The following is a 25,785-nucleotide window of genomic DNA, read 5'->3' as shown; positions in this document are numbered from 1 at the left end:
TGCCAAGGCATGCCAGAGAATTTAGGCTTAGCTGGCACCTGCCTCCATAGAAAAGTTTTCCTATGTCGGAACTGGTTTCCCTGCAAGCAGAGGGGCAGTTGGTAACACTCTTCTGGGCTTCATTTATCCACACTGACCTCCTATTCTGAGGGAGTAACTAAGGCACAGTCTAGCCTCATGGGCTGCCAAGCAATGAGTTCTTTTCACTTACACCCAGGAGCAACCTTTAGGGAGAAACGTAAGATAGTAATAATATTCTTGTGAGCAACTTTTGTAAGAAGAGAAAAAATAATCTTACACAAATCCCTCTCCAAATATTTTATGATCTATTTACCAAAAAAAAAAAAAAACCCTCTGATTTTGGGGGTTCAAGGACACATCACCAGCGTTTCACTTCTAGACCATCGTGGCCAGTCACCCCAGCCAGCGCTGTAACTCCCTTCTTAGCCTGTTGATGTAAAGGTAGGAGGAGCCCAGAGCGTCCCGCTGGCAATCCGAACTTCCAGTTGAATGGCATTGCTGTTGTGTCTCCTGGTGGCAGCATTCCTCCCTCTGGAAGTAAGACCTCTAGGCCGGCAGAAGGTAGTGTTGTGGGAACAGGAAGCAAACATTTGGCTAGGTGGTGGTGAGTGGTGTCACTTCACTTCCACCCTTTGATTCCTGGACCTGTGAATCCCGGCTGTGGGAGAAACAGTACCATGTATTAGACGCTGGTTCAGAGCGTGCACGACCTGCTGGAGAGCTTTGCCCCAGCCCTGCAAAGTATTGTCACCTAGTTGGCACTGTAATTGTGGCTTCAAAAGGCCATTCCACGGTTATATCTACCTAGCTGCTTCAGGTGAAGGGGAACATAGTAAGACCAGTGAATTCCATGAGCATGAGCCCACCGCCACACTTCCTTAGGGGTCACGTGAGTGCCTTTCCGGCAGTGCTGTGTGGAGTACCGTGACGGTGGATACGGCGTTCTGTGAGTCCACAGATGGTAGTCTTGGCAGGAGCATATCTGGAATAAGTGTCTATTCCAGTGAGGACAAACCTCTGCCCTTTCCAGGATAGAAGAGGTCTGGTGTCATCAACCTGCCACCAGGTAGCAGGCTGATCACCCCAAAGAATAGTGCCGTATCCCCACAGTCATTCCCAAAAGAAACCAGTGGTCAGTAGCAGCCATTCCCCATCTCCCTCCTAAGTCCTAGGCAGACAGTCACCTCCTGTCCACGTCTACAGATGTGCCTCTTTTGGGCATTTCATGTAAATGGAATCGTATCCTAAGTGGTCTTTCCTGACAGGCTTTTTCCCTTAGCATAGTATTTTCAAGAGCCATCATGCTGTCCCCAATAGCAGTGTTTCTTTTTATTGCCAAACACAATTCCATTGTTGGGATATGTCGCACTTTATAAACATAGTCATTGGTTGATGGACCTGTGGATTGTTTCCACTCTTTTTGGCTATTAGGAATACTGCTGTTAAGAAGTTGTGTGTCGGAGTCACCATGTGGACATGTTTTTATTTCCCTTGTGCATATACCTGGGAGTGGAATTGGTGAGTGATCATGCTGTGTTTAACTTTCCGAGTAGCTGCCAAACTCTTTCCCAAAGTGGCCACACCACTTTACATTCCTGCTGGCAGTGAATGGGGGTTTCCGCTGCTCCAGGCTCTCTCCAGCTTACTGGTTTTCGTTATCGTCGTCCTAGTGGGTACAGTGTTGGATGTCCTTGTGGTTTTGGGTTGTGCTTCTGTAGTGACTGATACATCGTTAGCATCTTTTCATTTGCCTGTTGGTCATTCATGTATCTTCTTTGGGGAAATGCCTATTAATATCCTTTGCCCATTTTTAAATTGGATTGTCATTTTCTTGTTGAGTTGCAAGCTTTCTCTATATGCTCAGGATGCAGTTCCTTTTACCAGATAAATGATTTGCCCAGATTTTCTCACGGTGTGTGAGTTGGCTTTTCACTCTTTTGTTGGTATGTTTTGAAACCTGGGTTTTCAGTTTGTATGTAATCTGCTCCATCTGGTTTTTCTTTTGTCACTTGTGCTTTTGTTGTCATGTCTAAGAAACCAGTGCCTAATTCAAGGTCACAGAGATTTACCCCTGTGTTTTCTTCCAAGAGCCTTCTAGTGTGTTAGCTCTGATGTTTCCATCTGTGATCCATTTTTGAGCCAGTTTTTGGTATGGTCTGAGACAGGAGCACAGCTTCATTCTTTTGCATATGGATATCCAGTCGTCCTAACACTGATTGTTGAAAAGGCTGGTCTTTCCCTTTATGAATATTCTTGGCACCTTTATTTTTTTAAAATCGTGTTCTATACTCTCAACTATATTCCATTGTTAGAAACAACTGTCCTTATGCCATCACCTTGACATCTTGATTGCTATAGCTAGTTAGAAAGTTTTGAAATCTGAAAACCTGTGTTCTTCAACTTCTTTTGAAATACTGTTTCTGACTGTTCTGGGTCTGTTGCATTTTCATCTGAATTTTAGGCTCAACTTGTCATTTTTGGTGGAAAAAAAAGCTGGGATTTTTGATAGGGATTACATTGAATCTGTAGACCAATTTCTGAAGTTGTCACATTTTTACAATCTTGTCTGATCCAAGAATATAGAATATCTTTTCATTTATTTAGAAATGTGTTAATACGTTTCAGCAGTGTGTTGTAGTCTTCAGCATATAAACCCTACAGGTCTTTTTAAAAATGTATTCCTAAGTGTTTGATTCTTTTTGATGCTACTTAAATTGAATTGTTTTTTAAATTTCATTTTCCAACTGTTAATTCCTAACATATAGAAATGCAGTTGATTTTTATATATTGACCTTGTATCCCACAATCTTACCGAACCTAATAGATTTTTTAATGGATTCCTTAGGATTTCCTGTATATAAGAGTTAGCATCTGCACATAGAGATAACTTCACTTGCTCTTTCCAATCTGTATGCCTCTTTTCTTTTCCTTGCCTCATTGCCCTAGAGAGAACTTCCAGGACAGTGCTGAATGGGGGTAGCAGGACATGGTTGTCTTGTTTCTGTTCTTACGGGACAAGCATTTCGTATTTCACCGTGAAGTATGCTGTTCGCTGTGGGGTTTTGTAGATGCCCTTTATCGGGTTCAGCATGTTCCCTCCTATTCCTAGTTTGTTGAGTATTTTTTATCAGGAAAGACTGTTGAATTTTCAAATGCCTTTCCTGCACCTTGAGTTGTGAATTTTGGCCCTTATTAACATGGAGGATTACACTGATTGATCGATCGATCGATCTATCTTTCTTTCTCTCTTTTTTTATTTTTTGAGGAGTCTCACTCTGTTGCCCAGGCTGGAGTGAAGTTGCATGATCTTGGATCAGTCCAACCTTCACCCTCCTGGGTTCAAGTGATTCTCATGGCTCAGCCTCCTGAGTAGCTGGGATTGCAGGGATGCACCACCGTGCCTGGCTAATTTTTGTTTTTTCTTTGTTTCTTTTATTATTTTTATTTTATTTTATTTTTTTACTAGAGACAGGGTTTCACCATGTTGGCCAGGCTGGTCTTGAACTCCTGGCCTCAAGTGATCCACCCATCCTGGCCTCCCAAAGTGCTGGGATTACAGGGGTGAGCCTCTGCCTACAGGCTGATTTTTCCTTATGTTAAGCCAACCTTGAGTCCTGGCATAAATCATATTTGAACATAGTGTAGAACCGTTTTTATATGTGACTGGATTGGCTTGCTAGTATTTTGTAGAGGGGTTTTCTGTGCATATTCATACCTGATATAGAATTGTTTCCAATCAAGAGAGTTTTGAAACAAATGTCCATTAATAGGAGAGCAGTTATATAGACTTCATAGCAATTTAAGCAAAAAAAATGAAATAGAGCTATACATGATAACATATATGATTTCTGAGACATGTTTTTAAAAATAACAAATGTGGTGTAATACTGAGTTAATCCTAACATAGAATTGAGGAAAATGTAAATATGTAAATACTATGCTATGTTTTTATTTGCGTAGCATTAAAATTCTACAGTGAGAAAGGCCGGGCGCGGTGGCTCAAGCCTGTAATCCCAGCACTTTGGGAGGCCGAGGCGGGTGGATCACGAGGTCAAGAGATCGAGACCATCCTGGTCAACATGGTGAAACCCCGTCTCTACTAAAAATACAAAAAAAAATTAGCTGGGCATGGTGGTACGTGCCTGTAATCCCAGCTACTCAGGAGGCTGAGGCAGGAGAATTGCCTGAACCCAGGAGGCGGAGGTTGCGGTGAGCCGAGATCGTGCCATTGCACTCCAGCCTGGGTAACAAGAGCGAAACTCCGTCTCAAAAAAAAAAAAAAAAAAAAAAAAAAAAAAAAAAAAAAATTCTGCAGTGAGAATATATACTCACGTGTATTTGTGTAAATTAGAAAATATAAATTGTTGGCCAGGCATGGTGGCTCACGCCTGTAATCCCAGCACTTGGGGAGGCGAAGGCAGGCAAGTCACGAGGTCAAGAGTTTGAGATGGTGAAACCCTGTCTCTAGTAAAAATTCAAAAATTAGCTGGGTGTGGTAGTGCGTGCCTGTAATCCCAGCTATTCAGGAGGCTGAGGCGGGAGAATTGTTTGAGCCTGGGAGGTGGAGGTTGCAGTGAGCTGAGATCGCATCTCCGTCTCAATATATATATATATGTAAATTGTTTTTTAAAAGGAAGATGACAGTGAACTCACTGATATAAAGAAGGCTATGTCCTGGCAAATGTCACTGTAAACCAAGGGAAGTCCTGTTAGCCTACAGCAGTGTCCTGTGTCTCCCTGCCACTCGTACTGCAAGCAGCCGGTGTGATGAGAACTTGTCTCACTTTGCAATTGGAAACAAATCCACCAGCACAGGGACATATGCAAGTATCCAGCAAAGGAAAAAGATAAAGGGGACAAGGAAAATGAATGCTTTTTAAAAATACTGGCAAAATGTTACCAAGGGAAAGATGAAAATTGTGACCCAGTGTTACTGCCGTCAATTTCAAAAAGTGATCAGTAGTAGCCTTGATAAAATAGGAATTGATAATCACGGTGCAGTGGCTCACGCCTGTACCCGCAGCACCAGCCCTTTGGGAGGCCGAGGCGGGTGGATCACCTGAGGTCAGGAGTTTGAGACTAGCCTGCCCAACAAGCTGAAACCCCATTTCTATTCAAAATATAAAAATTATTGATTGGCAGTTGCCTCATTAACCAGGCACCAGCCATTCGCCAGCTTCTGCTCTGGGAGCTTCAGTCATGTCCTCCCTGAATCTTCACCGCCCACCTGATGTCCTGGCCCCCTACTCTGCTTGAAAAACACGCAAGGAGATGGACAGAACTATCCAAGTGTGATAGCTGCGGACATAAGCAAAGACAGTGGAAGCAAGAAACAGGGCACCGTGCGTAAGGCAGTACTGGAGTTTTGTCGTGGGGTAAATTGCTTGGTTTCTGCTGTCATCCCATGGTTATTCAGGGAAAGTTCAAAATACAACGGAGAGTAAAAGAGCCTCCAGCAGATCAGTGAGAGCAGGGCTGCTGTTCACTCCTGCTCCGGGGAGGTGCATTCACATAGAATACCAGGCTGTATTCATTTGCTGTGGTTTCCTTAGCAACGTGCCACAGACTGGGTGGCAGAAGCAGCAGAAACATGCTGTCTTTCTGTTCTGGAGGTGAGAAATCTGAGATCAGGTGTCAGCAGGGTTGCTTCCCTCCGGAGGTCGTGAGGATCTGGTCCATGCCTCTTGCCTAACTTCCAGTGGTTTGCTGGGAGTCTTGGGCGTTCCTTGGATGCCTGTTGAAGCATCACTTAATCTCTGCCTTCATGTTCTCGTGACATTCTCCTTGTGTGCATGTCTCTGTCTGAACTTCCCACCCCCATTTTTTTTTCTTTTTTGAGACTGAGTCTCACTCTGTCACCCAGGCTGGAGTACAGAGTGGCGGGATCTTGGCTCACTGCAACCTCCAACTCCCGAGTTCAATCAATTTTCCTGCTTCAGTCTCCCAAATAGCTGGGACTACAGGCACCCACCACCACACGGAGCTAATTTTTGTATTTTTAGTACAGTCGGGGTTTCACCATGTTGGCCAGGCTGGTCTTGACCTCCTGACCTCATGATCTGCCCACTTCAGCCTCCCAAAGCGAGGACATTGGTCATACTGGATTAGGCCCACCTACTCCAGGACAGCCTCATCCTAATATGTCTGCAGTGGTCACATGCTGATGTTCTGGTTGAGGGGTGGTTAGGACTTCAACATATGAATTTGGGAGAGGGGGCCACTACTCACCTCAAACTCATGCAAATCATGCTCTCTGGAAATGGGGCCGCTGGAAGGTTCTGGCTATAGGAGAGCCTCCTTCTTAGTTGGCTCTCTTGATTTCTCAGCGCTTGTACCAGCCCTCCATCTCCGAAGCCACTGCAGGGGGCCGGGAGGGCTTGGTAGCTCGATTTTGGCCAGGTCTGCTTTGTGGCCTGTGGTGCAGGGTGGAGGTGTGGTTCACCTCTGTGTCGTTTGTTGCTGCAGGTTATATCGAAGCTGCCGTCATTCCTGCTGGAGCTCGGAGGATCCGTGTGGTGGAGGATAAACCTGCCCACAGCTTTCTGGGTAAAACCAAAAACAAAACTCACCGTTTATGTGTTGAGAATGGATTTTGATGATCGGTCTGGTAAATTGGTGTAGCATCATTCCACCCGGGTTACAGCTGGTTTCACGCCTGTACTGTAGTGACATGAGCACTCGGGACTGCACAGTGCAGTCATATTTGACTAACATGCAGCCACCTCCAGGGTGGATTAGGGGCAAGAACAGGGAGGAAAATGATGGAGGACCGGCTTGGGACAGGAAGGAAGATCATAGAAGAGTGAAGGAAATTGTGAGGAACTTGGGCTGGGTTAGTTCCCCGAAGTAACCCCCGGAAAGCTCAGACTGGCCGAGCCTGAGCGGTGTGGCCCACTGGCCAACTTGCACGAAGCCTCGTTGGGCTGCCAGTGGTTCTGGGGATGACTTCTTAGCTAGAAAAAGAAAAACAGTACTTAGTCTCATGGAAACCCAGAAGGACACTAGTTTCACTAAGGTCTGTATGTTCTGAATTCCTAGCGACCAGCTCCATTGACTTCAAGCACACAACAGCTGCATCTTTCCATAGACTTGGGTTCTCTTCTGGACTAGTTTTCCTAACTATGGGCAAAGTCATTCAGATAAACTTCCTAGCTAGAGAAGACCTTCCGAAAGTATCCTTGGCCCAATTCCCAGCCTCCCCATCAACCCCAGCAAAAGTCAGCCCAGGACTTGAGCCCCAGGGTGGTTGGAATTCTGAGTTAGACACAGAAGTGGAGACAGCAGGGTGGCCAGAGGCTGCCTCTGCCCCGGGCCCCCTGGCTTGGAACATGCTGTGGCCCCTGCCCTTCTGCCGGCTTTAATCCCATGTTCCCATCTGGGCTTAAACTTGAACTTGAGGTGGCTGAACTTCTCGGGTGCCCCTCTTCCGAGCTGTCTTCATGTTACCGTCTCTCAGCCTGTGTTGCAAAGTGCTGATTGAGATTGAAGAAAGAAAAAGTAAGACAGGATTTCTCTCGTTTCCAAAATGGTTTTAGCTAAATTGAAGTTACCCATGAAACCCTTTTATTTACATTTTTATCACTGCTTTTTAAAAATGACGTCTTCGTCCGCATTCCTGCCTTTGCAGGCTATGCAAAAGTCTGTCTTTCTTTGAAATGGTCTCTGCTTCAGAAACTCGAAGTCTAATGAGACAGACCCAAAACCAGTCTCTAATAGGCAGGTTTGCAGTGAAGACCACAATCCTGTTATTTCAAGAGTTAGGGAACGCTTCGATGCTCAGACACCCCTCACACACCTGCCTTGGGGAAGGCAGCAGTGCCCATTTCCGAGCACCCATGGGGGGTGTCACTGGCACCACACTCTGTGATACTGCCGTGTCCCAAGCTGCCCTGCCACCTCCTCCACAGCTTGGTCACCTGCCATTCACCCTCCCTCCTCGAGGCTGTGGTGTCCGCTTGTGCTTCTGCTGCCAGGGTAAGACGTTGCCGTCCCTGGAGTTGACATCCCTGTACATTTTCATCAGCCCAATGGTTTTCCACCTCCCCTGCATGGACAGTGTCCCTGCCTTGCCTGACACTCTCCTCCTGAGCTGTCCCAGCTGTCAGTCTGCAAATAGGAACAACGCTTAAAATGCTTTCTAAAACAAGGCCTCTTGCTGCCTTTGGCAGCTTCAAAGTGACAGCCTGTTTTTACTAAATTCGCAAAGACCCCGCTCCTCTCCCTCTGCCCATCAGAGGACATTGGGTCAACTTTACCAGCATTTGCGTCGGACGCCCCACCACCTACTATCATCCCAAAAAGTTTCCCTTACCCTTCCCAACCCATGCATTCAAATGTACGGGAGGCCCTCCGTGGGAGGCTGGCATCACTTTTCATCCTGATTCAAAGTCGCAGTCCGGGTGTTCCAAGAGGTAGTTCAGTTTGGAGGTCGAATTACTGGTTCTTTCATCAAGTCCCAGCAGGTGCTCCTGCAAGTGTGTCCCCTGGCTTTGGAACCTGGCTTCTGAGATTTCCCAGCTTGGCTTCTCTGCCTGGCTCAGCCCTAAGTGTCTGGCAAGAGGAGGGTCTTCTTGATCTCCGTTTTTGCATGGCAATGTAAGAGTGACAGGAGGATGTTAGAATCCTCTGGATTGCTGTGCTAACTAGCGGATGCCATCCAGGAGAACGCCCTCTTGGGATTATGCCCTCAGCTCCTGAAGCCTGAGGGCCACGTGTACAAAACAAGAGCAGTAGCATCCGCGATGGTGGCTCCCAGTCACTGAGCTTGGCTGCGCCTTAGAGACCTGATCCCTAATTCCCCCAAATGGGCTGCAAGGGATTGCTCTGCTTCCTTAACAGAGGCACAGACCAGAGCTCTGAGGGGCTGGGTGCCTTGCCCACGTTCTCCACCTCCTGAGTTCACTGCAGTTGATGCAGCGTCTCAGAATTACTCTGTCCATTCGTGGCCAGAGACTGCCGGTTGGAGACGTCTCATTGGAGAACACACGTTAACCCTGCCCGTTGTGACCACTACACTGTGTGCACTTTGAACGAGCCTGCATCCCGCGGAGATTGGTTTAGTGTCTTGGGTGACATGGGAGGTTGGACTTGATTCCTGCCTTATCTCATCCAGAAGACATCATCCCAGGACTCCAGGGCCTGGCCGATGGACATGGGCAAGCCCGAAGGTGGTCCACACTCATGTTTCTAAAGTTAGTTCAAAAGGCCTTGTTTCCATTCGGGGCTGGATGCTTTGGAAGTCAACCCAGTGTAACTCTGAATTACTCTCACATTTGCCGGGAGCAGTTCCTGAAGAATTTCACCCCACCTACCTTCAGCCCACGCTGGCTGGCTTTCTGCTCAAAACCACCTGGAACAGGAAATGCCTCTGCAGCTTGTATCCATAGCTAAGAACAGACTGGCAGAACTCCTAGTGGAAATAAAAGGCGCTGACTCGCTGCCAGGATTAGAAGTAGGTTGACTGTGGGTCAGGTCTTCCAGGGAAGCCAGAAGGGAGAGAGGCTAAGAGAGCCCCACCCGGGCTTCTGCACAGCTCTGTGCCAGAGAGGGGCATGTGGGCAGGGTGAGAGCTCGTGTCTGCCTCCAGCCAGCTCTGAAGAGGAGCGGTCTCCTTCCTCAGGAATGCCCCAACCTCGCTCCCTCGAATGGCTCATGGTCTTCCCCACACTGCCTGGAAGACCAGGATGGCGTGCAAGTGTCCACAGAGAGGAAGAAGGGCCAGAGACAGAAATGGACGTTCCGCATGTAACTCACATTCCAGCTCATTGCAAAGGTTTTGTTCTGCCCTAGTGGTAAAGGGAAGTGTACCTATGTGGTGCCCCACAGAAGTCTGACTCTTGAGAGCTTCTGAGCAAAACCCACAAAAATGAGCATAGTTCTATTTTGGATCATAGTTTAAAACATTTCATGTCTGGCCCAGGCAAAATGAGCAAGGGAAAATCTCCTTCCCAGCAAACCAGAACTTCAGACATCACAGATGAAATCAAATCACTGGGGGAATCCCCTCTTCTTCTCTCTGTTATTTGCCCATAAAATCAAAACATTTGTAATCATTTTAATTTCCCCTATTGAGTGTTTTCTGGGTCCAAAATATTCTGATTTCATGTGTAAACTAATTAATCTCAAAATACTTACAGACAAAGGGGGCTTGGAGATACCATTGATGCCCAAGGGTTAAGGGGACAGGAACTTGTAGAACCCAAAACATACGTAATTTGGAGGGTCAGGGGAAAAAAAATACATTATGCACGGGCCTATGGAAAGGCCTCCTGCACAGAGGTCCCTGGAGCGGGAGCCTCGGAGCCCTTTGCAGACCCCGCTCTGTGCAGCTCACGCAAGGCAGGAGAGCAATCCAAGCTGCCACAGAAGAGGGCAAGAGGTGACCTGCATTGTCTCAGCAGTTGGCATGGTCCCATGCAGTCATTGTTTTGGGGACTCCACAGTGAACCTGTTTACTCACTGTTAAAAATGATCTTGACATCCAGACAGAATCTCTGAGGCTGAAATCTCTTTCGAAGGGATGTCAGGCACTGACTTGTGATTTTAGCAGGACATGGACCACAGCAAACTGCAGATGTGGAATCTTGTAAGTGACACCAAAGTGAAAAGGCCGGAAGTAACCCCCATGCCTCCTGGATCTGCTGACCTCCTGCTAATAACTCTGCCTGTGTTTTCCTCTCCCTGAGAAATACACAGATGAGCGTGGCTGGGAGCACACTGTCCTCTGAGCTGGAAAGCTGCCTCTGCACTGCGCCAGAACTTGCAGCCGCGGCAGCAATGGCACAGGCAGTGCTTGGGCATGCAAAGCGTGTTCCTCCTGGGGCTGTGCAGGAGTTCTCCCATGCATCAGCTCCAGACCAGGACCTCCAAAGCAAAGGCACCTTCAGAATTCGATGGAGTGCCCCCACAGCCCTGTGCGGCTTGTGAGAGCCAGTTCTAGGCATCTCTTCCCCACTCTTTGTTCAGTGATGCCAGGTGGATAACACGGTCTGCCATATGAGGGTGTTTACACTCTGGGTAGCAAATGCACTGTAACTCTAGACTGTTTTCCCCAGGGAGCCGGCTGTCACTAGCACTCTGTTGTCGGCATGTTCCTCCCCATCAGCAGTTGACCTTGCCTGGGTTCACAAAGTGCTGGAGTTGCTGCCGGTGCTGAAGTTGCTGCTGCTGCTGCTGCCTCCCGCCCACTGTCGGGCCTCCCAAGGCAGAACTGGGGCTTCCCCGGGCCCACCCCCTCCTCTGTGCAGTGTTTCAGCCCATGGTCCTAGAACCGTCTCCAGGTGTGCCCTCCTGCCCTTTTTTGGGTCTTTCTACTCTTGACCTCCCAGATGTTTTACTTTTGGTATGGAAGTGGGATTGTTTGCAGGCTGTAATTCAGAGTCACTTTAAAACGTCTTATAAAAAGGGCCCGAGAAATACATAAACAAGGATGGTGGGGAAAGACCCACCTCCTCAGGAAGGTTAGAGCCGAGATAGGGGTGTTAGAGCTGGGACGGTGGGGGAGGTACAGCCGGGACGCGGGGGGCTTACAGCCAGGACTGGGGCGGTTAGAGCCGGGATGGGGGGGGTGGTTAAAGCCAGGATGGGGTGTTTATAGCCAGGATGAGGGCAGCTTACAGCCAGGACAGGGGTGGTTAGGGCCGGGACGGAGGAGTTAGAGCGAGGATCGGGGGTTCAGAGCTGGAACGGGTTTGTTAGAGCTGGGATACGGGTAGAGTTTGGATAGGGGTATTAGAGCCGGGATAGAGGCAGAGGCCCTGGCAGGAATTTGAGGCAGGGATGGAGTGTGCCAGGCCTTCTGCCTCTCAGGGGTACTAAGCTTGGTGGCAAACATCTGCGGCTGATTTCTAGGAAGCCATAATAGTAATTTTCTTTGCTCACCTCCTCTGCCCTTATCATGACTAGCATCTTTTTAACCCGACTTCCAAAAAGCATGTGTAAAGCCAAACCTAGCTCTTAGTAGCTGAGTATCAGCTTCAGGCACTGCTGGATCCGGGGGCTTAAAATGATGTCACGGGAAAATGGTCTCTCTCCGCACTGGCAATCCTGACCATCCTCTCCGGGGGTGTCTTCCTGTGGGCTGGCAGATCCAGGCTCACTTCCAGCCTCCAGGAAACCCTGTGAAAGGAAAGCTGCCTCTTCCTAAGGTGAACAAAAGTCCCCCTGCTTGGGGTTGGGTGCTAGGCTCATGCCTGGAGCTGTGGAATTAGGGGTCCAGCCCCACATGATGGGAGGAAAAGCATGTTCCCAGGAAAGAGCCTGGGTACCATTGCTTAGCGGGAGAAACAGAGGCTGTGTGACAGGCACAGTGGATGTTCATAGAAGCCACGAGCCAGGGACGAAGCTGGGGCCTCGGCCCAGGGCCACCGGTGTCAGAGTCTGTCACTGCCCGGGGGGTGATGGTCAGTGGATATGGGAGTCGGCTGGCCAGCACCAGTAGCCTGGTGAGGAGGAGAGCAGCCGCCCAGCTTCCCTCTGCTCTTTGTGAGAGAAATGGATTCTACAGACGAGTCCTGGTGTGACTGTGGTCAGCACACAGCTTCACGGAAATTATTGCTGGTCTCTGACTCCTTCGTACGGGGCACCTTGGCACGCTCGGGTGTCCTCTGTCCCTGCAGTGAGGCCCCTTCCTCCTTCCCACCCTCTGAGGCCACTCTCCATCTCTCGCCTCCTTTCCCAGCCAAACCTCCGAAAAGTGGAAAAAAAGGTCACCTTCCACTTTCTTTACCGTCCGGGGCCCTGTGTCTTTCTCCCTTCACCACCCACCCCGGAACAATCTTAGCGGTACTGGCCTCTGAGGGTCAGGAATGACCGTCCCGCCTCCATGCCTAGCCACACGCTGCATGTGGCCTTGTCTCCTCCCGTGTCTTACATGCTCAGCTGAAAGGGGGCTTATCCCAGGAAGCCTTCCCCGTCGGCCCCATCCGTGGACCAGTAACAGGCCCTAGTCTGTTGCGAACCAGGCTGCACAGCAGGACGTAGGTGGCCGATGAGCAAGCATGACCGCCTGAGCAGAGCGTTCAGTTCTCATCTGAGCGCAAACCTGTTGTCAACTGCATGTGCAAGGGGTCTAGGCTGTGCACTCCTTGTGAGAATCTAAGGGCTAGAGATCTGATGTAGAAAATTTCATCCCAAAACTATCCCCCGCCACCCCACTTAACCCAAACCCCTGGTCTGTGGAATAACTGTCTTCCACGAAACCAGTCCCTAGTGCCAAAAACTGGTCCTGGGGACCACTGTCTTAAAGGACTCTGGGACCTTGTTTTTTTTCTGTCTGCTCCTTCCCACCAGCCCACACTGGATCCCAAATCCAAATAGACATGTGCATTTGCAAGAGACAGTTTTCTAAATCTGTAGAGAGGTTGAAAGAACAATGAATGTCCATGTACTCTCTGCCTATATTCACTCATAGTTAATATAACCAAGTATGTATTTGTGTTATTAGCTCAGTAGAAGCTTTGGAAACCCATAAGATTAGTCATTTTTGTAAGGGCATATGGAATATGAAACCCTGTAACAATGAGAGCCTGGAATTTGTCCTCTTTGAGAACAGGCCTTACCTTTGCACATTTCGGCATTAGTCATAAAAATCTAGACTGATGCGGCCGGGCGTGGTGGCTCATGCCTGTAGCCCCAGCACATTGGGGGGCTGAGGTGGGTGGATCGCAAGGTCAAGAGATCAAACCCATTCTGGCCAAAATGGTGGAGCCCCGTCTCTACTAAAAATACAAAAATGAGCTGGGTGTGGGGCATGCCTGTAGTCCCAGCTACTTGGGAGGCTGAGGCAGGAGAATCACTTGAACCTAGGAGGCGGAGGTTGTAGTGAGCCAAGATCACACCACTGCCCTCCAAACTGGTGACAGAGTGAGATTCTGTCTCAAAAAATGAAAAACCTAGACTGATGCTACAGCCTAAAGAAATGGGGGTTGAAAGTTGCCAGGATGGTGAATGCAGTGGCATTGGTCTGCTGGATGCAGGTCTCCACTCTCCAGCTGAATGGCCTTGTGGGTTTGGGCAAGGTGTTTAGCTTCTCTGTGCCCGCATTGCCTTGCCCCTGAAGGGAAGACTGCAGGGGGTCGTCGAGAAGATGAAGAGGGTCAGAGTGTATGAAGGAGCCAGCCTAAAGAGTGTGCTGCTTAAATGGCGGTTTGCGGATGGTGGCAGAAGAAGAGAACAGGGAGGAAGCTGGGCGTCCCACCCTCCTCACCGCCTTTCACAGCCGGGACGTTTCAGCTGTGGGAAGGGAAACAGAGTCGGCTCCAAGCGGTAGGACTTTCTCTTTCCTGAGCTGTCCCTGGAGTCCTGTAATCCTCAGCCTCTCACAGCCACCCTGGATACGAGACCCCACTGGAAGCCGCTCTGCTGGAAAGTTCCTAGAAGTGAGGAACCTGTTTCTCTTGGCAGCTCCTCTAACGAGAAGTCCTGAGCATACGTCTCCTCCGTGTTGGCCGGGAGCAAGCACTGGGCCCGTAACATCCTGGAGACGGGGGCTGAGGCCGGTGGACCCCCGGTGTCCCTTTGCTGCTTGTGGCCTGGCCCAGCCTGAGGCTGATGAATTCAGCTGTAACCAAAACCCCTTTTGGGTTTCAACTCCCGTTTTCCAAAATCAGTATCAAATGTTGCCGTTTTATTTCTGGCTTCAGTAAGCAGAGAATCATGAATGCAACAGGATCGGGTTTCATTGATTATAGGCTGAGGAGGGTCCCAAGGGGAGAGATGGAGATGAGTTTGGGGTGTCCGTGGGGCTCTGGCTGCCTCTGCAGGGAGAGAGGGCATAGGACTGAGGGTGCCCCGGAGGTCCCATTTTTGGAAATGACACAGGCTGGCTATCACCTCTTGTCATCTGCCACCTTCTAAAATGCCAGAATAGATTTTAGTTCCTTGGGATTTTTTTTTTCCTAGATGACAACCACAACAAACTAGAGTGTCACTGCAGATCACTGTCCTCATGAGAATGACGTGGTCTTCACCCCTAAGTGGGAGGACACAGGAAACGTCCTAGTGAGCACCTCGGAAAATAATCAGTATGTGGCTCGTGTGGAAAACCAAGCGAGCACCTCAGAAAATAATCAGTACGTGGCTCTTGTGGAAAACCAAGTTTCTGCTTACGGCCAATCAGCAGCACGTTGATTCTCAGCCTCTCTGGAACACAGATCGTCCCTGGTAGAGAAGGCGGTGAGCAAACATGAGAACCTGAAACCCACAGAGCTAGGGTGTGAGAGCGCCCCTGCCCTGCCACGCTCCACCCCCAGCCACCACTCGCCCACAGCTGCCGAGTGTGACCACCGCATCTGTGGGCGGCTAGGGTTTCCAAACATTCATGCTTAATGGAGTCATGGGTGTTGATTGAAGGAACATCCACCGTAGTCATGTGGGGATATGAAATCCTGAAGAGGTGCTGGAGTCAGCTGCTCTCCGTAGAGAGCCCCACATAGGTAATAGGAAGGGCAACTGCTGAGTTTTGCTAAAGCAGCAAAACCTATTTTGTAGCCTAGGACACATGAAAATGGAATGAATTCATCAGGCAGAAAACCGTCTACCGGGTAAGTTTAGCGAAATGAAATCAGGCTGTGGTCACCTCCAGTCCCTGCCCCTCCACCCCAACCCCAGCTATCTGAGTTGGTTTTGAGACAGGAGCCCAGGCCGGAAGGTGCTCTCCCTGGGGGTTCTGTGGGTCTGTAGCTCTGTGCTCCCCGCGATCCAGGCTTTTGTTCTCAGTACACAGAGTGTTCCCCTTCTCTCGCTTCAGGCCTCCATCCTCCCTGTGGAAGGGGAGACCTCTGCCACACTCAGGGGCCGCAGATTCCCTTTAAAGACAGACTGGATCCCCCTATCCCCAGCCCCTTGATTCTTTGGTCTTAATTTGCTTTCCAGCTCTCAAAGACTCTGGTAAGGGATCCATCAACAGTGACTGGAAGATAGAGCTCCCCGGAGAGTTCCAGATTGCAGGCACAACTGTCCGCTACGTGAGAAGGGGGCTGTGGGAGAAGATTTCTGCCAAGGGACCAACCAAACTACCGCTGCACTTGATGGTAACTTGCTGGGCTCCTGCACTCGTCTTAGGGTTGCTGATTCTGAGGTCCACCAGGTCACTTTCCAGTTGACTTGTTCCTGGGGCCTTGGGGACAGGAGATGCATCCGGCTTCCAGGGGTCCCTGCTGCTCAGTCCCCTCCCCTCTCTGAGTCTTTTCTTTTCCCTTGCACCCCCTGCTTCAGAATTCTCTTGTTGCTTCTCCTGGCTCTTCCCTGGCAGAGTTCCTATCTCTTTCAAAAGGAGCTGCCTCAAAGAAGGAAATGCTTAGCCACGTGGATGGCAGCCAGGGAGACTTGGCCTCATTGAGAGACAGCCCCACTCAGTCTCTGTTTACATCGGGTGGTGGGATGCATAGACCTGCCCTCACAGAGTGTATATCGTTACCTTTTGGAAATGAACTTGGACTCTGTGTCCAAACCAGCATCCCTCAGATTTCACAGACCCAGCTTGCAACGAGCGTTTGGGGATCAGGAAGCAGGATTAGATGATGCAGGTATTCTACTACACAGGTAATCTCCAGACGCCTGTGTGCTGCTGGGCCAGGCCAGGGTGCCATCGTCTGATCTGTTGTCTTAGGGAGGCCTCCATGCAAGCCACTGAAACATAAGTGACATAGCCTTTTAAACATGTCAGAAGAGACGTTTTTCTCCAGAGAGCGGAACATGCTGCTTCCTTCTCAAGATCCGGGAGTTCTCGTGACTAACTTCTGATAGCTCATCATTACTGATTCCGTGTCTCCTTCCCAAAAAAACAGGACTGTGGCTGCTTGTGCCCCTGCAATCAAAGCACACTTTGTCCCTCAGTGCCTGCCAGGGTCTCTCCATGGAAGTTCTTCTTCCCCATTAATTTGTGATCTCTGGCAGCCTTCAAGTGTTCCAGGTTAGTTGACACCCAAAAGATATTCTGGCCATTGCCCAGGGAGTGTCCTAAGGAGGCTGGCACCCAGGATGCTAGTGATGTTAACCCCATTACAATTTCTGGGGGGAAAAAGTCAAGGCAGTTTCCATGTACAATCTAAAGCATGTGGAAATCTGCCACCGTACCGCTCACCCTGCTAAATCCACTGCAAATACGTTCCTGCAAGTAGGTTGCTGAGACCCAAGAATGTGTGCCTAAGTCATTTCTCAGAGATAAGATTGCCTCCTTCATTGTCACAGTCAGGACAAATCCTCCCGTTCCAGGTTAATAGCAGTTACTTAGAGGGACTAAGGGAGGAGGCAGAACATAAAATCTGTGCGGAAACTTTGTGAGCCTGAGAATTTGCTTTCTCTAGCAAACAGCAGGGTGAGTGTATTTTCTTTTCTCCAAATGCTTTTGTAAACTGAGCAAGTCGTTAGCCCATTCCAGTGAAGTACACAGCCTGGATTCATTCAGACCAGGAGAAACAAAACTCCAAGAAAGCAACTGCTGCCGCGAGTGAAGTTTCAGCCCTCGCTTAATATTGATGGCTTTTCTCCCTAAATGTGACTGTCGTTTCAAGATTTTAAAACTGAAAATGAGAGGTGCCCCTTTGCGTCTGTATAGAAAGCCATTATACCCAAACTGGGGTATACACATTGTTTGCAGAATCAGTAGCACCCAGAGAGTCATGGGGACCTGCATTTGAAACCGGTTACACACACACACGCACGCACGCACACACAATACATGGCTACAAAATTGCATGAAATTGCATTTATATGGATTCTCCGTTCACCAGTGGTATTCCCGTACTGCGATGATGAATATCTCTTTCTAAGACTAGTTTGCTTCTTGGCATTTCCCTTTCCTAACTGGAGGCATTTTTCCAAGTGTGTTATGGCAGCTTGCTGTGGTGCAGGTGTGGATGTTGATGCGGTTACGTTTGCTCTTCACGCTGCACCCCAACCCCGCGGCGCAGCCTCAGGAGCTGAGAGGTTCTTGGAGGGAAGTGGCTCCCATTGTCTGGGACACTTGACCTCATCCACCCCACGTCAAGTCGGGTGAGCTGTGTGCACCCTCCCCTTAGTGCCTGCTGACCCATTCTCCCAGACTTCTCAGGCTGAAGTGAACCTGCCAGCTACTTAGACCCAGGGCACTTACTGCTTCCAAGCTTAGCTTGAAGACTCATTAGCCACAGACAAGCCATGTTAAGCTTCTGTAAGAGGGCTTGATCGGCCCCATTATGTCTAGAAAAAGAAGGCTGATCATGCACCTGCTGCTTTCCGGGGCTTGTCACATGCCGTTCCAGACCCATCTGTTCTGTGTCTTCATACTAACTAAAATTTCAGGTCTGAGGTCTCCAGGCTTTATGATAGTTTCCCACAAAACGTGATGGACCCCTCCCTCTACCTCCACCCCACTCCCAGCTTGGAGCCCTGAGCCAGGCTTCTGCCACCCTTGGCTACAGTCATCTTCCTGGCTCCCACGGCAGCGGAGGACTCCTGTATCCTTGAACCCCCAAACAGATGCTCCCCAAAGTCCCCCAGCAGTGAGCTGCATTTTTTCCTTGAGCTTGCCTTACCCCTGACTCTGGACCAGGTGACATGGCAACGATTGCTGATAGAGAGTGAAGGATGATGCTCATTTCCAGACAAGTACAGTAACCCCACTTGCTCTGATGCCTTTCTAGTCAAAAGTTCATCTGTGTCTTATCTGCAGAGGAAGCTTCGTGGGTGAGCATGCAGGAACGCAAACTGTTCTCTTCGAGGAGCAGCTCTCCGTGAGAAGTGCAGTGAGAGGTTTCAGAGTTGCTTATCCTAAAGCTCCTAGTCTAAGCTGCTCTCTCTCTTGGGTAGGAAAGATGGTTTTGCATTCGCCCTTCTCGCAAGTTGACTCCCTGAGGAATCCAAAGCTGAGATAAAGGAGCACCCCTCAGTCGAACCTGCCTTCAGCCTCAGAAGAGGGCTGGTTACCCCTCAGAGAAACAGCCGCAGCGCGCCTGCGTGTGCGGATTCAGCAATCCCACGGGCTTTCGTTTTCGTTCCTTTTCAAAATGCCCTTTTGTTTTGCGGCTGATCCAGGTGCTGTTATTTCACGAGCAGGATTCTGGAATTCATTATGAATACACCGTTCCTGTAAACTACACTGCTGAAAATCAGAGTGAACCGGAAAAATCGCAGGACTCGCTGTTCATCTGGACCCACAGCGGCTGGGAAGGGTGCAGCGTGCAGTGCGGAGGAGGTGAGTGGCCATGGCCGTGGCCTGCTGGATGTGGGCCTTTGCTGGAGAAGGGACAAAGGAGTCTGTGGCCAGCACACAGAGTGGGGAATCTGTAACCTGCAGTTCCACAGGAATTTAAGCCCTGCTGAAAATCTCTCTGCAGAATACTTGGGCAGAGTCTTCCCAGCTCCCACACTAGGGTCGTGCCCATGCTGCTGCTTCGCCCAGGGCCCAGGGCCCCCCAGCTCTGACCTGTGGGTGAAGCAGGGTTTGGCTGACCTATGACTACGTCTCAGGTATGGCAGACCCTGGGAGTAAACAGAATGCTGACTGTTGCCACTTGCTGGAGAGGCACCAGACCCTGTCTGCCTGCTCCCAGATTCCCTTCCATCTTTGCCACAGTAACCTCACTACAGGGTACCATCGAAAGAAAAAGGAGGTCAGGTGAAACATTCCGAGCGTGAGTTCTGACCGCACAGCTTCCTGCTCGACCTCAGCAAATGCCTTCCTCTCTCTACCCCGAATTCCCTCACCTCTAAAATAGGATGGTTGTCCCTCATGCCCACCGTAGGGTCCACAGCGTGAGCCCAAGAGCCTGTCGTACAGCAAGAATCAATATAAATGAAAGGCATTGTGTTTCTTGTTGTTGGACGGGGCGGCGGTAGGACGCCATTCAGAACTCTTAGCAGTTCCTTAGACAGTATTGTTTGTCACCCTAACAGGACACATAGCAGGGTTATGGGAGATGGAACACAGGGTGGGTGGATTTTAGTGGGCACAGAACTGGGATGGAAGGTTGACCTGGACTCTGGTATGCCAACCCTGAGAGTTGGATGATGGAGTGGAGCCCGGGGCATAGCCCCAGCCATCCCCAGTCCTGAGCACCTTCATTGGATGTCCAATACGTAAAGCATGGCTTACCATTTAAAGGACTCCTTCCGTCTTTCATGGGTAGGAGTTGTAGATACACAGTAATTTCTTCCTGGGCATCTTGGCCAACCGCTCTCACTGTCTGTGCTTAGCCTCTTCCCGCAGCAGCCCCACAGCAGCTGGCATAGCCTCTGGATGCCACTGTCAGCCCTGCATCTTCCACTCTGCACCTCTCCCCGGGGCGGGCCTTCTGCCCCTGAACCCTTAGCTGCTGGTGGCTTTTCAACCTCCAAATCCAGCCAGCACCTCTACCTCTGATTCCAACCAGCTTTTCCTCTTGGACAACTTGTTGCGAACTAACCATAGTCCACGTGGAACAGTTCGCAGGCTTTCCTGGGCCAGGGGCAGGCTGCTCTGTTGCTGTTGGCTGAGTGGCAGGCCTTGAATGACACTGATGACTTCCAGCTTCCTAACAGTGGTCAGATCTGCCACCAAAGCTGGAAGCAGTTCTGTGCTTTCTGTACTCAGCCGAGGCTGCCATTCAGGGCAGCAGGAGCTGACGGTGGAGTGCAGGACTCCATGATTTTGAGTCATCCCTACATGACAAATTGCCCAGGGGACAGACCCAGCAGGGAGCCCAGGATCCAAACAGCTGTGCTTGAGTCCATCTTCTATTGTCACTGTTCCCAAATAATAATAGTGACAATAATAGAGCTAACATGAAGTGTTAGCCACATGCCAGGTTCTGTTCTATGGACACGCTATATATTTGTTTATTTTAATCATCCCTGAGGCACCCTCAGGCACAGGGAAGTTAAGCAAAGCAGGCCACTCAAGGACACTAAGACGCAGAAGCATGGTGGCCAGCTATCGACGCTGTGGTTACCTGATGCTCTTTGTGATAAAGCCAAGACTTGAACCCAGACACCCTGGCTCCAGTGACCACCCTCCTCCCTCCCGGTCACTCAGCCTGCCTGACAAAGGCATGGCCATGCAGTATTTAGGGTGCTCTGGGAACACACAGAAGGGCCACCTCTAGTTGGGACATTGGAATAGCAAAGCTTCCTAAGAGCAGGTGGGGCTCAGCCGTAAGTACCAGCTGGCTAGACAAGTTCAGAAGGGCTGTGGCGTGCCTGTCTAGAGAATGCAGGTCTGCATGTCTTCCAGACAAGACTCCTTGTGCCCCCGTTGTCCCCAGCAAGCAGGAGTTCGGTAATATGTAGCCGGACTCTCTGCTGAGGGCTGATGTGCAGGTATTTAATGAGACCGGATCTCCAGAGACTTTAAATATTAAACAAGCAGATACAAAGATGAGCAATCTTTGGAAATGAAAGACCCAAATCTACGAACCCCAAGCTGTTCAAGGACACAGCTGATCTGAGGCGTTGCTGCATTCTGATCTTCTTCTAGCATCTTCCAGGGCCCCACTCTGCCTTCTGTGTCTTGCACCCTCCTCCTTAAAATTGCAGTTCTTCCTCTCTAAAAACCCACACGACATTTACAACAGTCGCTTTAAGTGACACAGTGACCAACAGCAGCACCCAAACCTTCCTTCACGAGTGTGCAAGCCCAGCCTTTCCAGGCAGGTACGACCTCAGCCTCTCAGCTCCCTTTGGTTTGGTTTCCAGGGGAACGCAGAACCATCGTCTCTTGCACCCGGATTGTCAACAAGACTACAACTCTGGTGAATGACAGTGACTGCCCTCAAGCAAGCCGCCCAGAGCCCCAAGTCCGAAGGTGCAACTTGCACCCCTGCCAGTCACGGTAAGGAGCTGGGTTCTGTAGCTGGGACCCACCAGGGACTGGGGCAGCAGCACCATCAGTGGCAGGGGGTGACACGCCATGGATGCCACAGTGCTGCTCTGTGCTGTGTTCTGTTATTGTTGATGAGTGATTTGTGCTTGCTTGAATTACCAAATTTCCAGCTACTGAGCCAGAACTCTGATGGAAATACAATCGTGGCTGGAAGGCAGTCTGTAGGAGACCATTAGTAACATCTCACGGCAAAAATAAAGGGCCTTCGCCACACACTTTTAACCAGTGCCCATTGGTTCCCCCAAATTCCTTTGTGTTGGTGGAGAAGGAAACAAATGTTGGAGTCTGAGAGCCCAGGAGAAAGTGCGCACACGGGCTGATGTTGCTGCCGATCTGTTCCAGTGGCTGAAATTCATGCCCATGAGTGTGGATCTTGGTGTTTAGTTCTTGCATCCATCCGAACTTCCATCCCAGCCCCAGCTTTCACGGCCATGTTACCCGCGTGAACTCTCTTGGGTTGTCAGCCGAGTTGAATTGTGTGAGATGGGTTCGTCATTTTAGTGGGACTCGGAGACTCTGTTGCGTTAAGTCACGCCACCCCTCGGCCTTCTGGTCTGCTCTGAATTGAGGTGAATGGTTTTTGCTCTGTAGTTCTGTGTATCATTTAAGGCATGCTGACCTTTTCTAACTAGGCTGGATGTTTAATATTTCAGTGTTTTAGGTTTCTTGACTCAGTTTGTGCCACGTGCCTAGTACAGGAGATTCACGTCTTTTGCACCAACCCCCTTCTTTTTGTCAGACCCTTAAAATGTGTTCAAGTGAGAAAGAGAGGAGGCAGGAAGGAAAAAAAAAGAAGCCGAGGCTTGTTTCAGTGATCTTCTGTGCTCCTTGCCAAATTGAGAATGAAACTCCACCCTAATCCTGCAGGCCTGGAGGAAGAGCTCACTGCAGGAAATCTGCTTGAGCACCCTCGGTGTGAGCAGCCGTACCACAAACCCAGCCATCAGTCCGTCAACCAGTCGCATGCATGGGCCACAGAAAGAAGGGCTTGCCGCTGTAAAGATTCAGCAGTCGACTGGGCTACAGCCTCTTCTCTGGAAACTAAAGATGGCCTGGCCCTGGCCAAGTGGCTAGAAAGCAGGATAAGAAATGATGGAGGAGGAGAGGTCAGCCTGAGTTCAAGGGCATGACGGAGCAAAAAGGTCTTAGGGTCCATTCCAGAAGCATATTTTAAAACCAGTTCTGTTTTCAAACTATTTTATACTCAAGTTTATATATATATAAAATTGCACTTTTAAGTTCTGGGGTACGTGTGAAGAACATGCAGGATTGTTGCATAGGTACATACACAGCAATGTGGTTTGCTGCCTCCATCCCCATCACCTGTATCTGGCATTTCTCGCCGTGTTACCCCTCCCCAACTCCCTATCCCCCCACAGTCCCTCCCCTAGCCACCCCTGCAGAGACTTCAGTATGTGATGATCCCCTCCCTGTGTCCATGTGTTCTCGTTGTTCAACACCCGCCTATGAGTGAGAACATGCGGCGTTTGATCTTCTGTTCTTGGGTCAGTTTGCTGAGAATGATGGTTTCCAGGTTCATCTGTGTCTCTACAAAGGACATGAACTCATCATTTTTTATAGCTGCATAGTATTCCATGTGTATATGTGCCACATTTTCCCTGTCCAGTCTATCATCGATGGACATTTGGGTTGGTTCCAAGTCTTTGCTATTGTAAACAGTGCCGCAATGAACATACGTGTGCATGTGTCTTTATAAAAGAACGACGTATGATCCTTTGGATATATACCCAGTAATGGGATTGCTGGGTCAAATAGAGTTTCTGTTTCTAGGTCCTTGAGGAATCGCCACACTGTCTTCCACAATGGTTGAACTAATTCACACTCCCACCAACAGTGTAAAAGTGTTCCTATTTCTCCACACCCTCTCCAGCATCTGTTGTCTCCAGATTTTTTAATGATCACCATTCTAACTGGCATGAGGTGGTATCTCAATGTAGTTTTGATTTGCATTTCTCTGATGACCAGTGATGATGAGCATTTTTTCGTATGTTTGTTGTCCTCATGTATGTCTTTTGAAAAATGTCTGCTCATATCCTTCGCCCACTTTTGAATGGGCTTGTTTGTTTTTTTCTTGTAGATCTGTTTTAGTTCTTTGTAGATTCTGGATATCAGCCCTTTGTCAGACGGGTAGACTGCAGATTTTTTTTTCCATTCTGTTGCTTGCTGGTTCACTCTAATGATTGTTTCTTTTGCTGTGCAGAAGCTGTGGAGTTTGATTAGGTCCCATTTGTCTATTTTGGCTTTTGTTGCCAATGCTTTTGGTGTTTCAGTCATGAAGTCCTTGCCTACGCCTATGTCCTGAATGGTTTTCCTAGGTTTTCTTCTAGGGTTTTTATGGTGTTAGGTCTTATGTTTATACCCAAGTCTTTTTAAAATTATGCACAGAAACCAAATAAAAGGAAACAGATGAAATGAGAGCTGCTGTGATTGAGCTGAGACACACATATGATGTGGCAGAGTCAGCCAGTCCACACTGACTGTTCCACCTCTCACGGTAGGCCGTGGCTCCCCTGTGGAACTCCAAGGAGAAGGTTTAAAAATCAAGGGTTCTACTTCCTGTAGTGATAGAGTAGCTTATATTGGACCAACCCTCCTGCAGATTATAATTATGAACTCTGGAGACAGTATAAAAAGCAACTGTTTAAAAGTTAGAAAGCAAGCCAGGCGAGGAGGCTCATGCCTGTAATCCCAGCACTTTGGGAGACCAAGGCAGGTGGATCACTTGAGGTCAGGAGTTTGAGACCAGCATGGCCAACATCTGGAAACCCCATCTCTACTAAAAATAGAAAAATTCACCAAGCATGGTGGTGTGCACCTGTAGTCCCAGCTACTTGGGAGGCTGAGGCAGGAGAATTGCTTGAACCTGGGATACGGAGGTTATAGTGAGCTGAGATTGTGCCACTGCACTCCAGCCTGGGTGACAGAGCCAGACTCCATCTCCAAAAAAATAAAGTCCAAATTACATATGCAGTTCCCATCTTTTATCGAACGGCACTTCTGTTCATTAATTTATCATTCACAGTGTTCCGGGTGCAATTCAACATTACTAGTTATACAGGGAAACAGATTCATACTCAGAAGAGAAGGCCACTGATGGAGACTGACTACAAGAGGACACATTTGTTGAAATTAGAAGTAAAGAATGTTAAAGCAGCTATTGTAACTTTGCTCAGAAACATAAGGAAAGCTATGCTCGTACTCACAGAACACACAGGAAATCTCATGAGAAAAAAAAGATACTGTATAAAGCAATTTTAGGACTAAAAAATACAATATCTGAAATTTTAAAAATTCACTGCATGGATCTAACAATGGAGTAAGATGATAAAAGATTAGTGAACTTACAGATAGAGGATTAGACATTATTCAGTCTAGAAAATGGGAAGAAAACATTATTGACAGTGAGCAAGACTCAGTTACCTGTGGTGCAGTATCAAGCATTCTAACATACAGGTAATTGGAGTCACAGAAGGAGAAGAGAGAGAAAATGGAGCAGAAAATAATCACTGAAGAAACAGTGATCAGAAATTTCCCGGATTTAGTGAAAGACAGCTGAGAAGTAATCGGGTCAAATCTTCACATTTCAACTAGATTCCAAAGTGCCATAACAAAGCCCTCTGGTCGTTAAAACAAGTGGGCCAGTCGTGATTTTACCTCCCATGTATCGTCTAAGAGGGAACCTTGCTGCACTGCAAAACGCAAACCAGAAAATCATGCAGGAAAGCACCTACAAAACAGTGGCATAAAACATGAATGCAAACTATACGGGAGTGCCACGGAGCTGTGCTAAGCCTGAGATAGATAACATCAAGTGTGTGTATCACTACAGAAATAGTCCTGCAGTCTTGCCACATTTGAGCCGAGTTCAAGCAAATACACTTCAGACTAAAAGCAACTTCAGAAGC

General features: G+C 48.9%; 1 protein-coding gene across 1 annotated transcript in view; it reads left to right on the top strand.

Annotated features, from left to right (window-relative positions):
* Positions 1-25,785, top strand: part of ADAMTS17 (ADAM metallopeptidase with thrombospondin type 1 motif 17) — a 309,441-nt gene that overhangs the window by 227,644 nt on the left and 56,012 nt on the right. Inside the window, exons 16-19 of the mRNA XM_074400099.1 lie at positions 6,487-6,567; positions 15,895-16,052; positions 19,036-19,195; positions 21,673-21,808. Of these exons, the coding sequence (XP_074256200.1) occupies positions 6,487-6,567; positions 15,895-16,052; positions 19,036-19,195; positions 21,673-21,808 (535 nt within the window). The remainder of the gene's footprint in view (positions 1-6,486; positions 6,568-15,894; positions 16,053-19,035; positions 19,196-21,672; positions 21,809-25,785) is intronic.

The sequence above is a fragment of the Saimiri boliviensis genome, chromosome 5 (assembly GCF_048565385.1).
Source record: "Saimiri boliviensis isolate mSaiBol1 chromosome 5, mSaiBol1.pri, whole genome shotgun sequence".
Taxonomy (NCBI): domain Eukaryota; kingdom Metazoa; phylum Chordata; class Mammalia; order Primates; family Cebidae; genus Saimiri; species Saimiri boliviensis.
The sequence above is the reverse complement of the archived record's forward strand: the minus strand, read 5'-3'. Positions and strand labels throughout refer to the sequence as shown.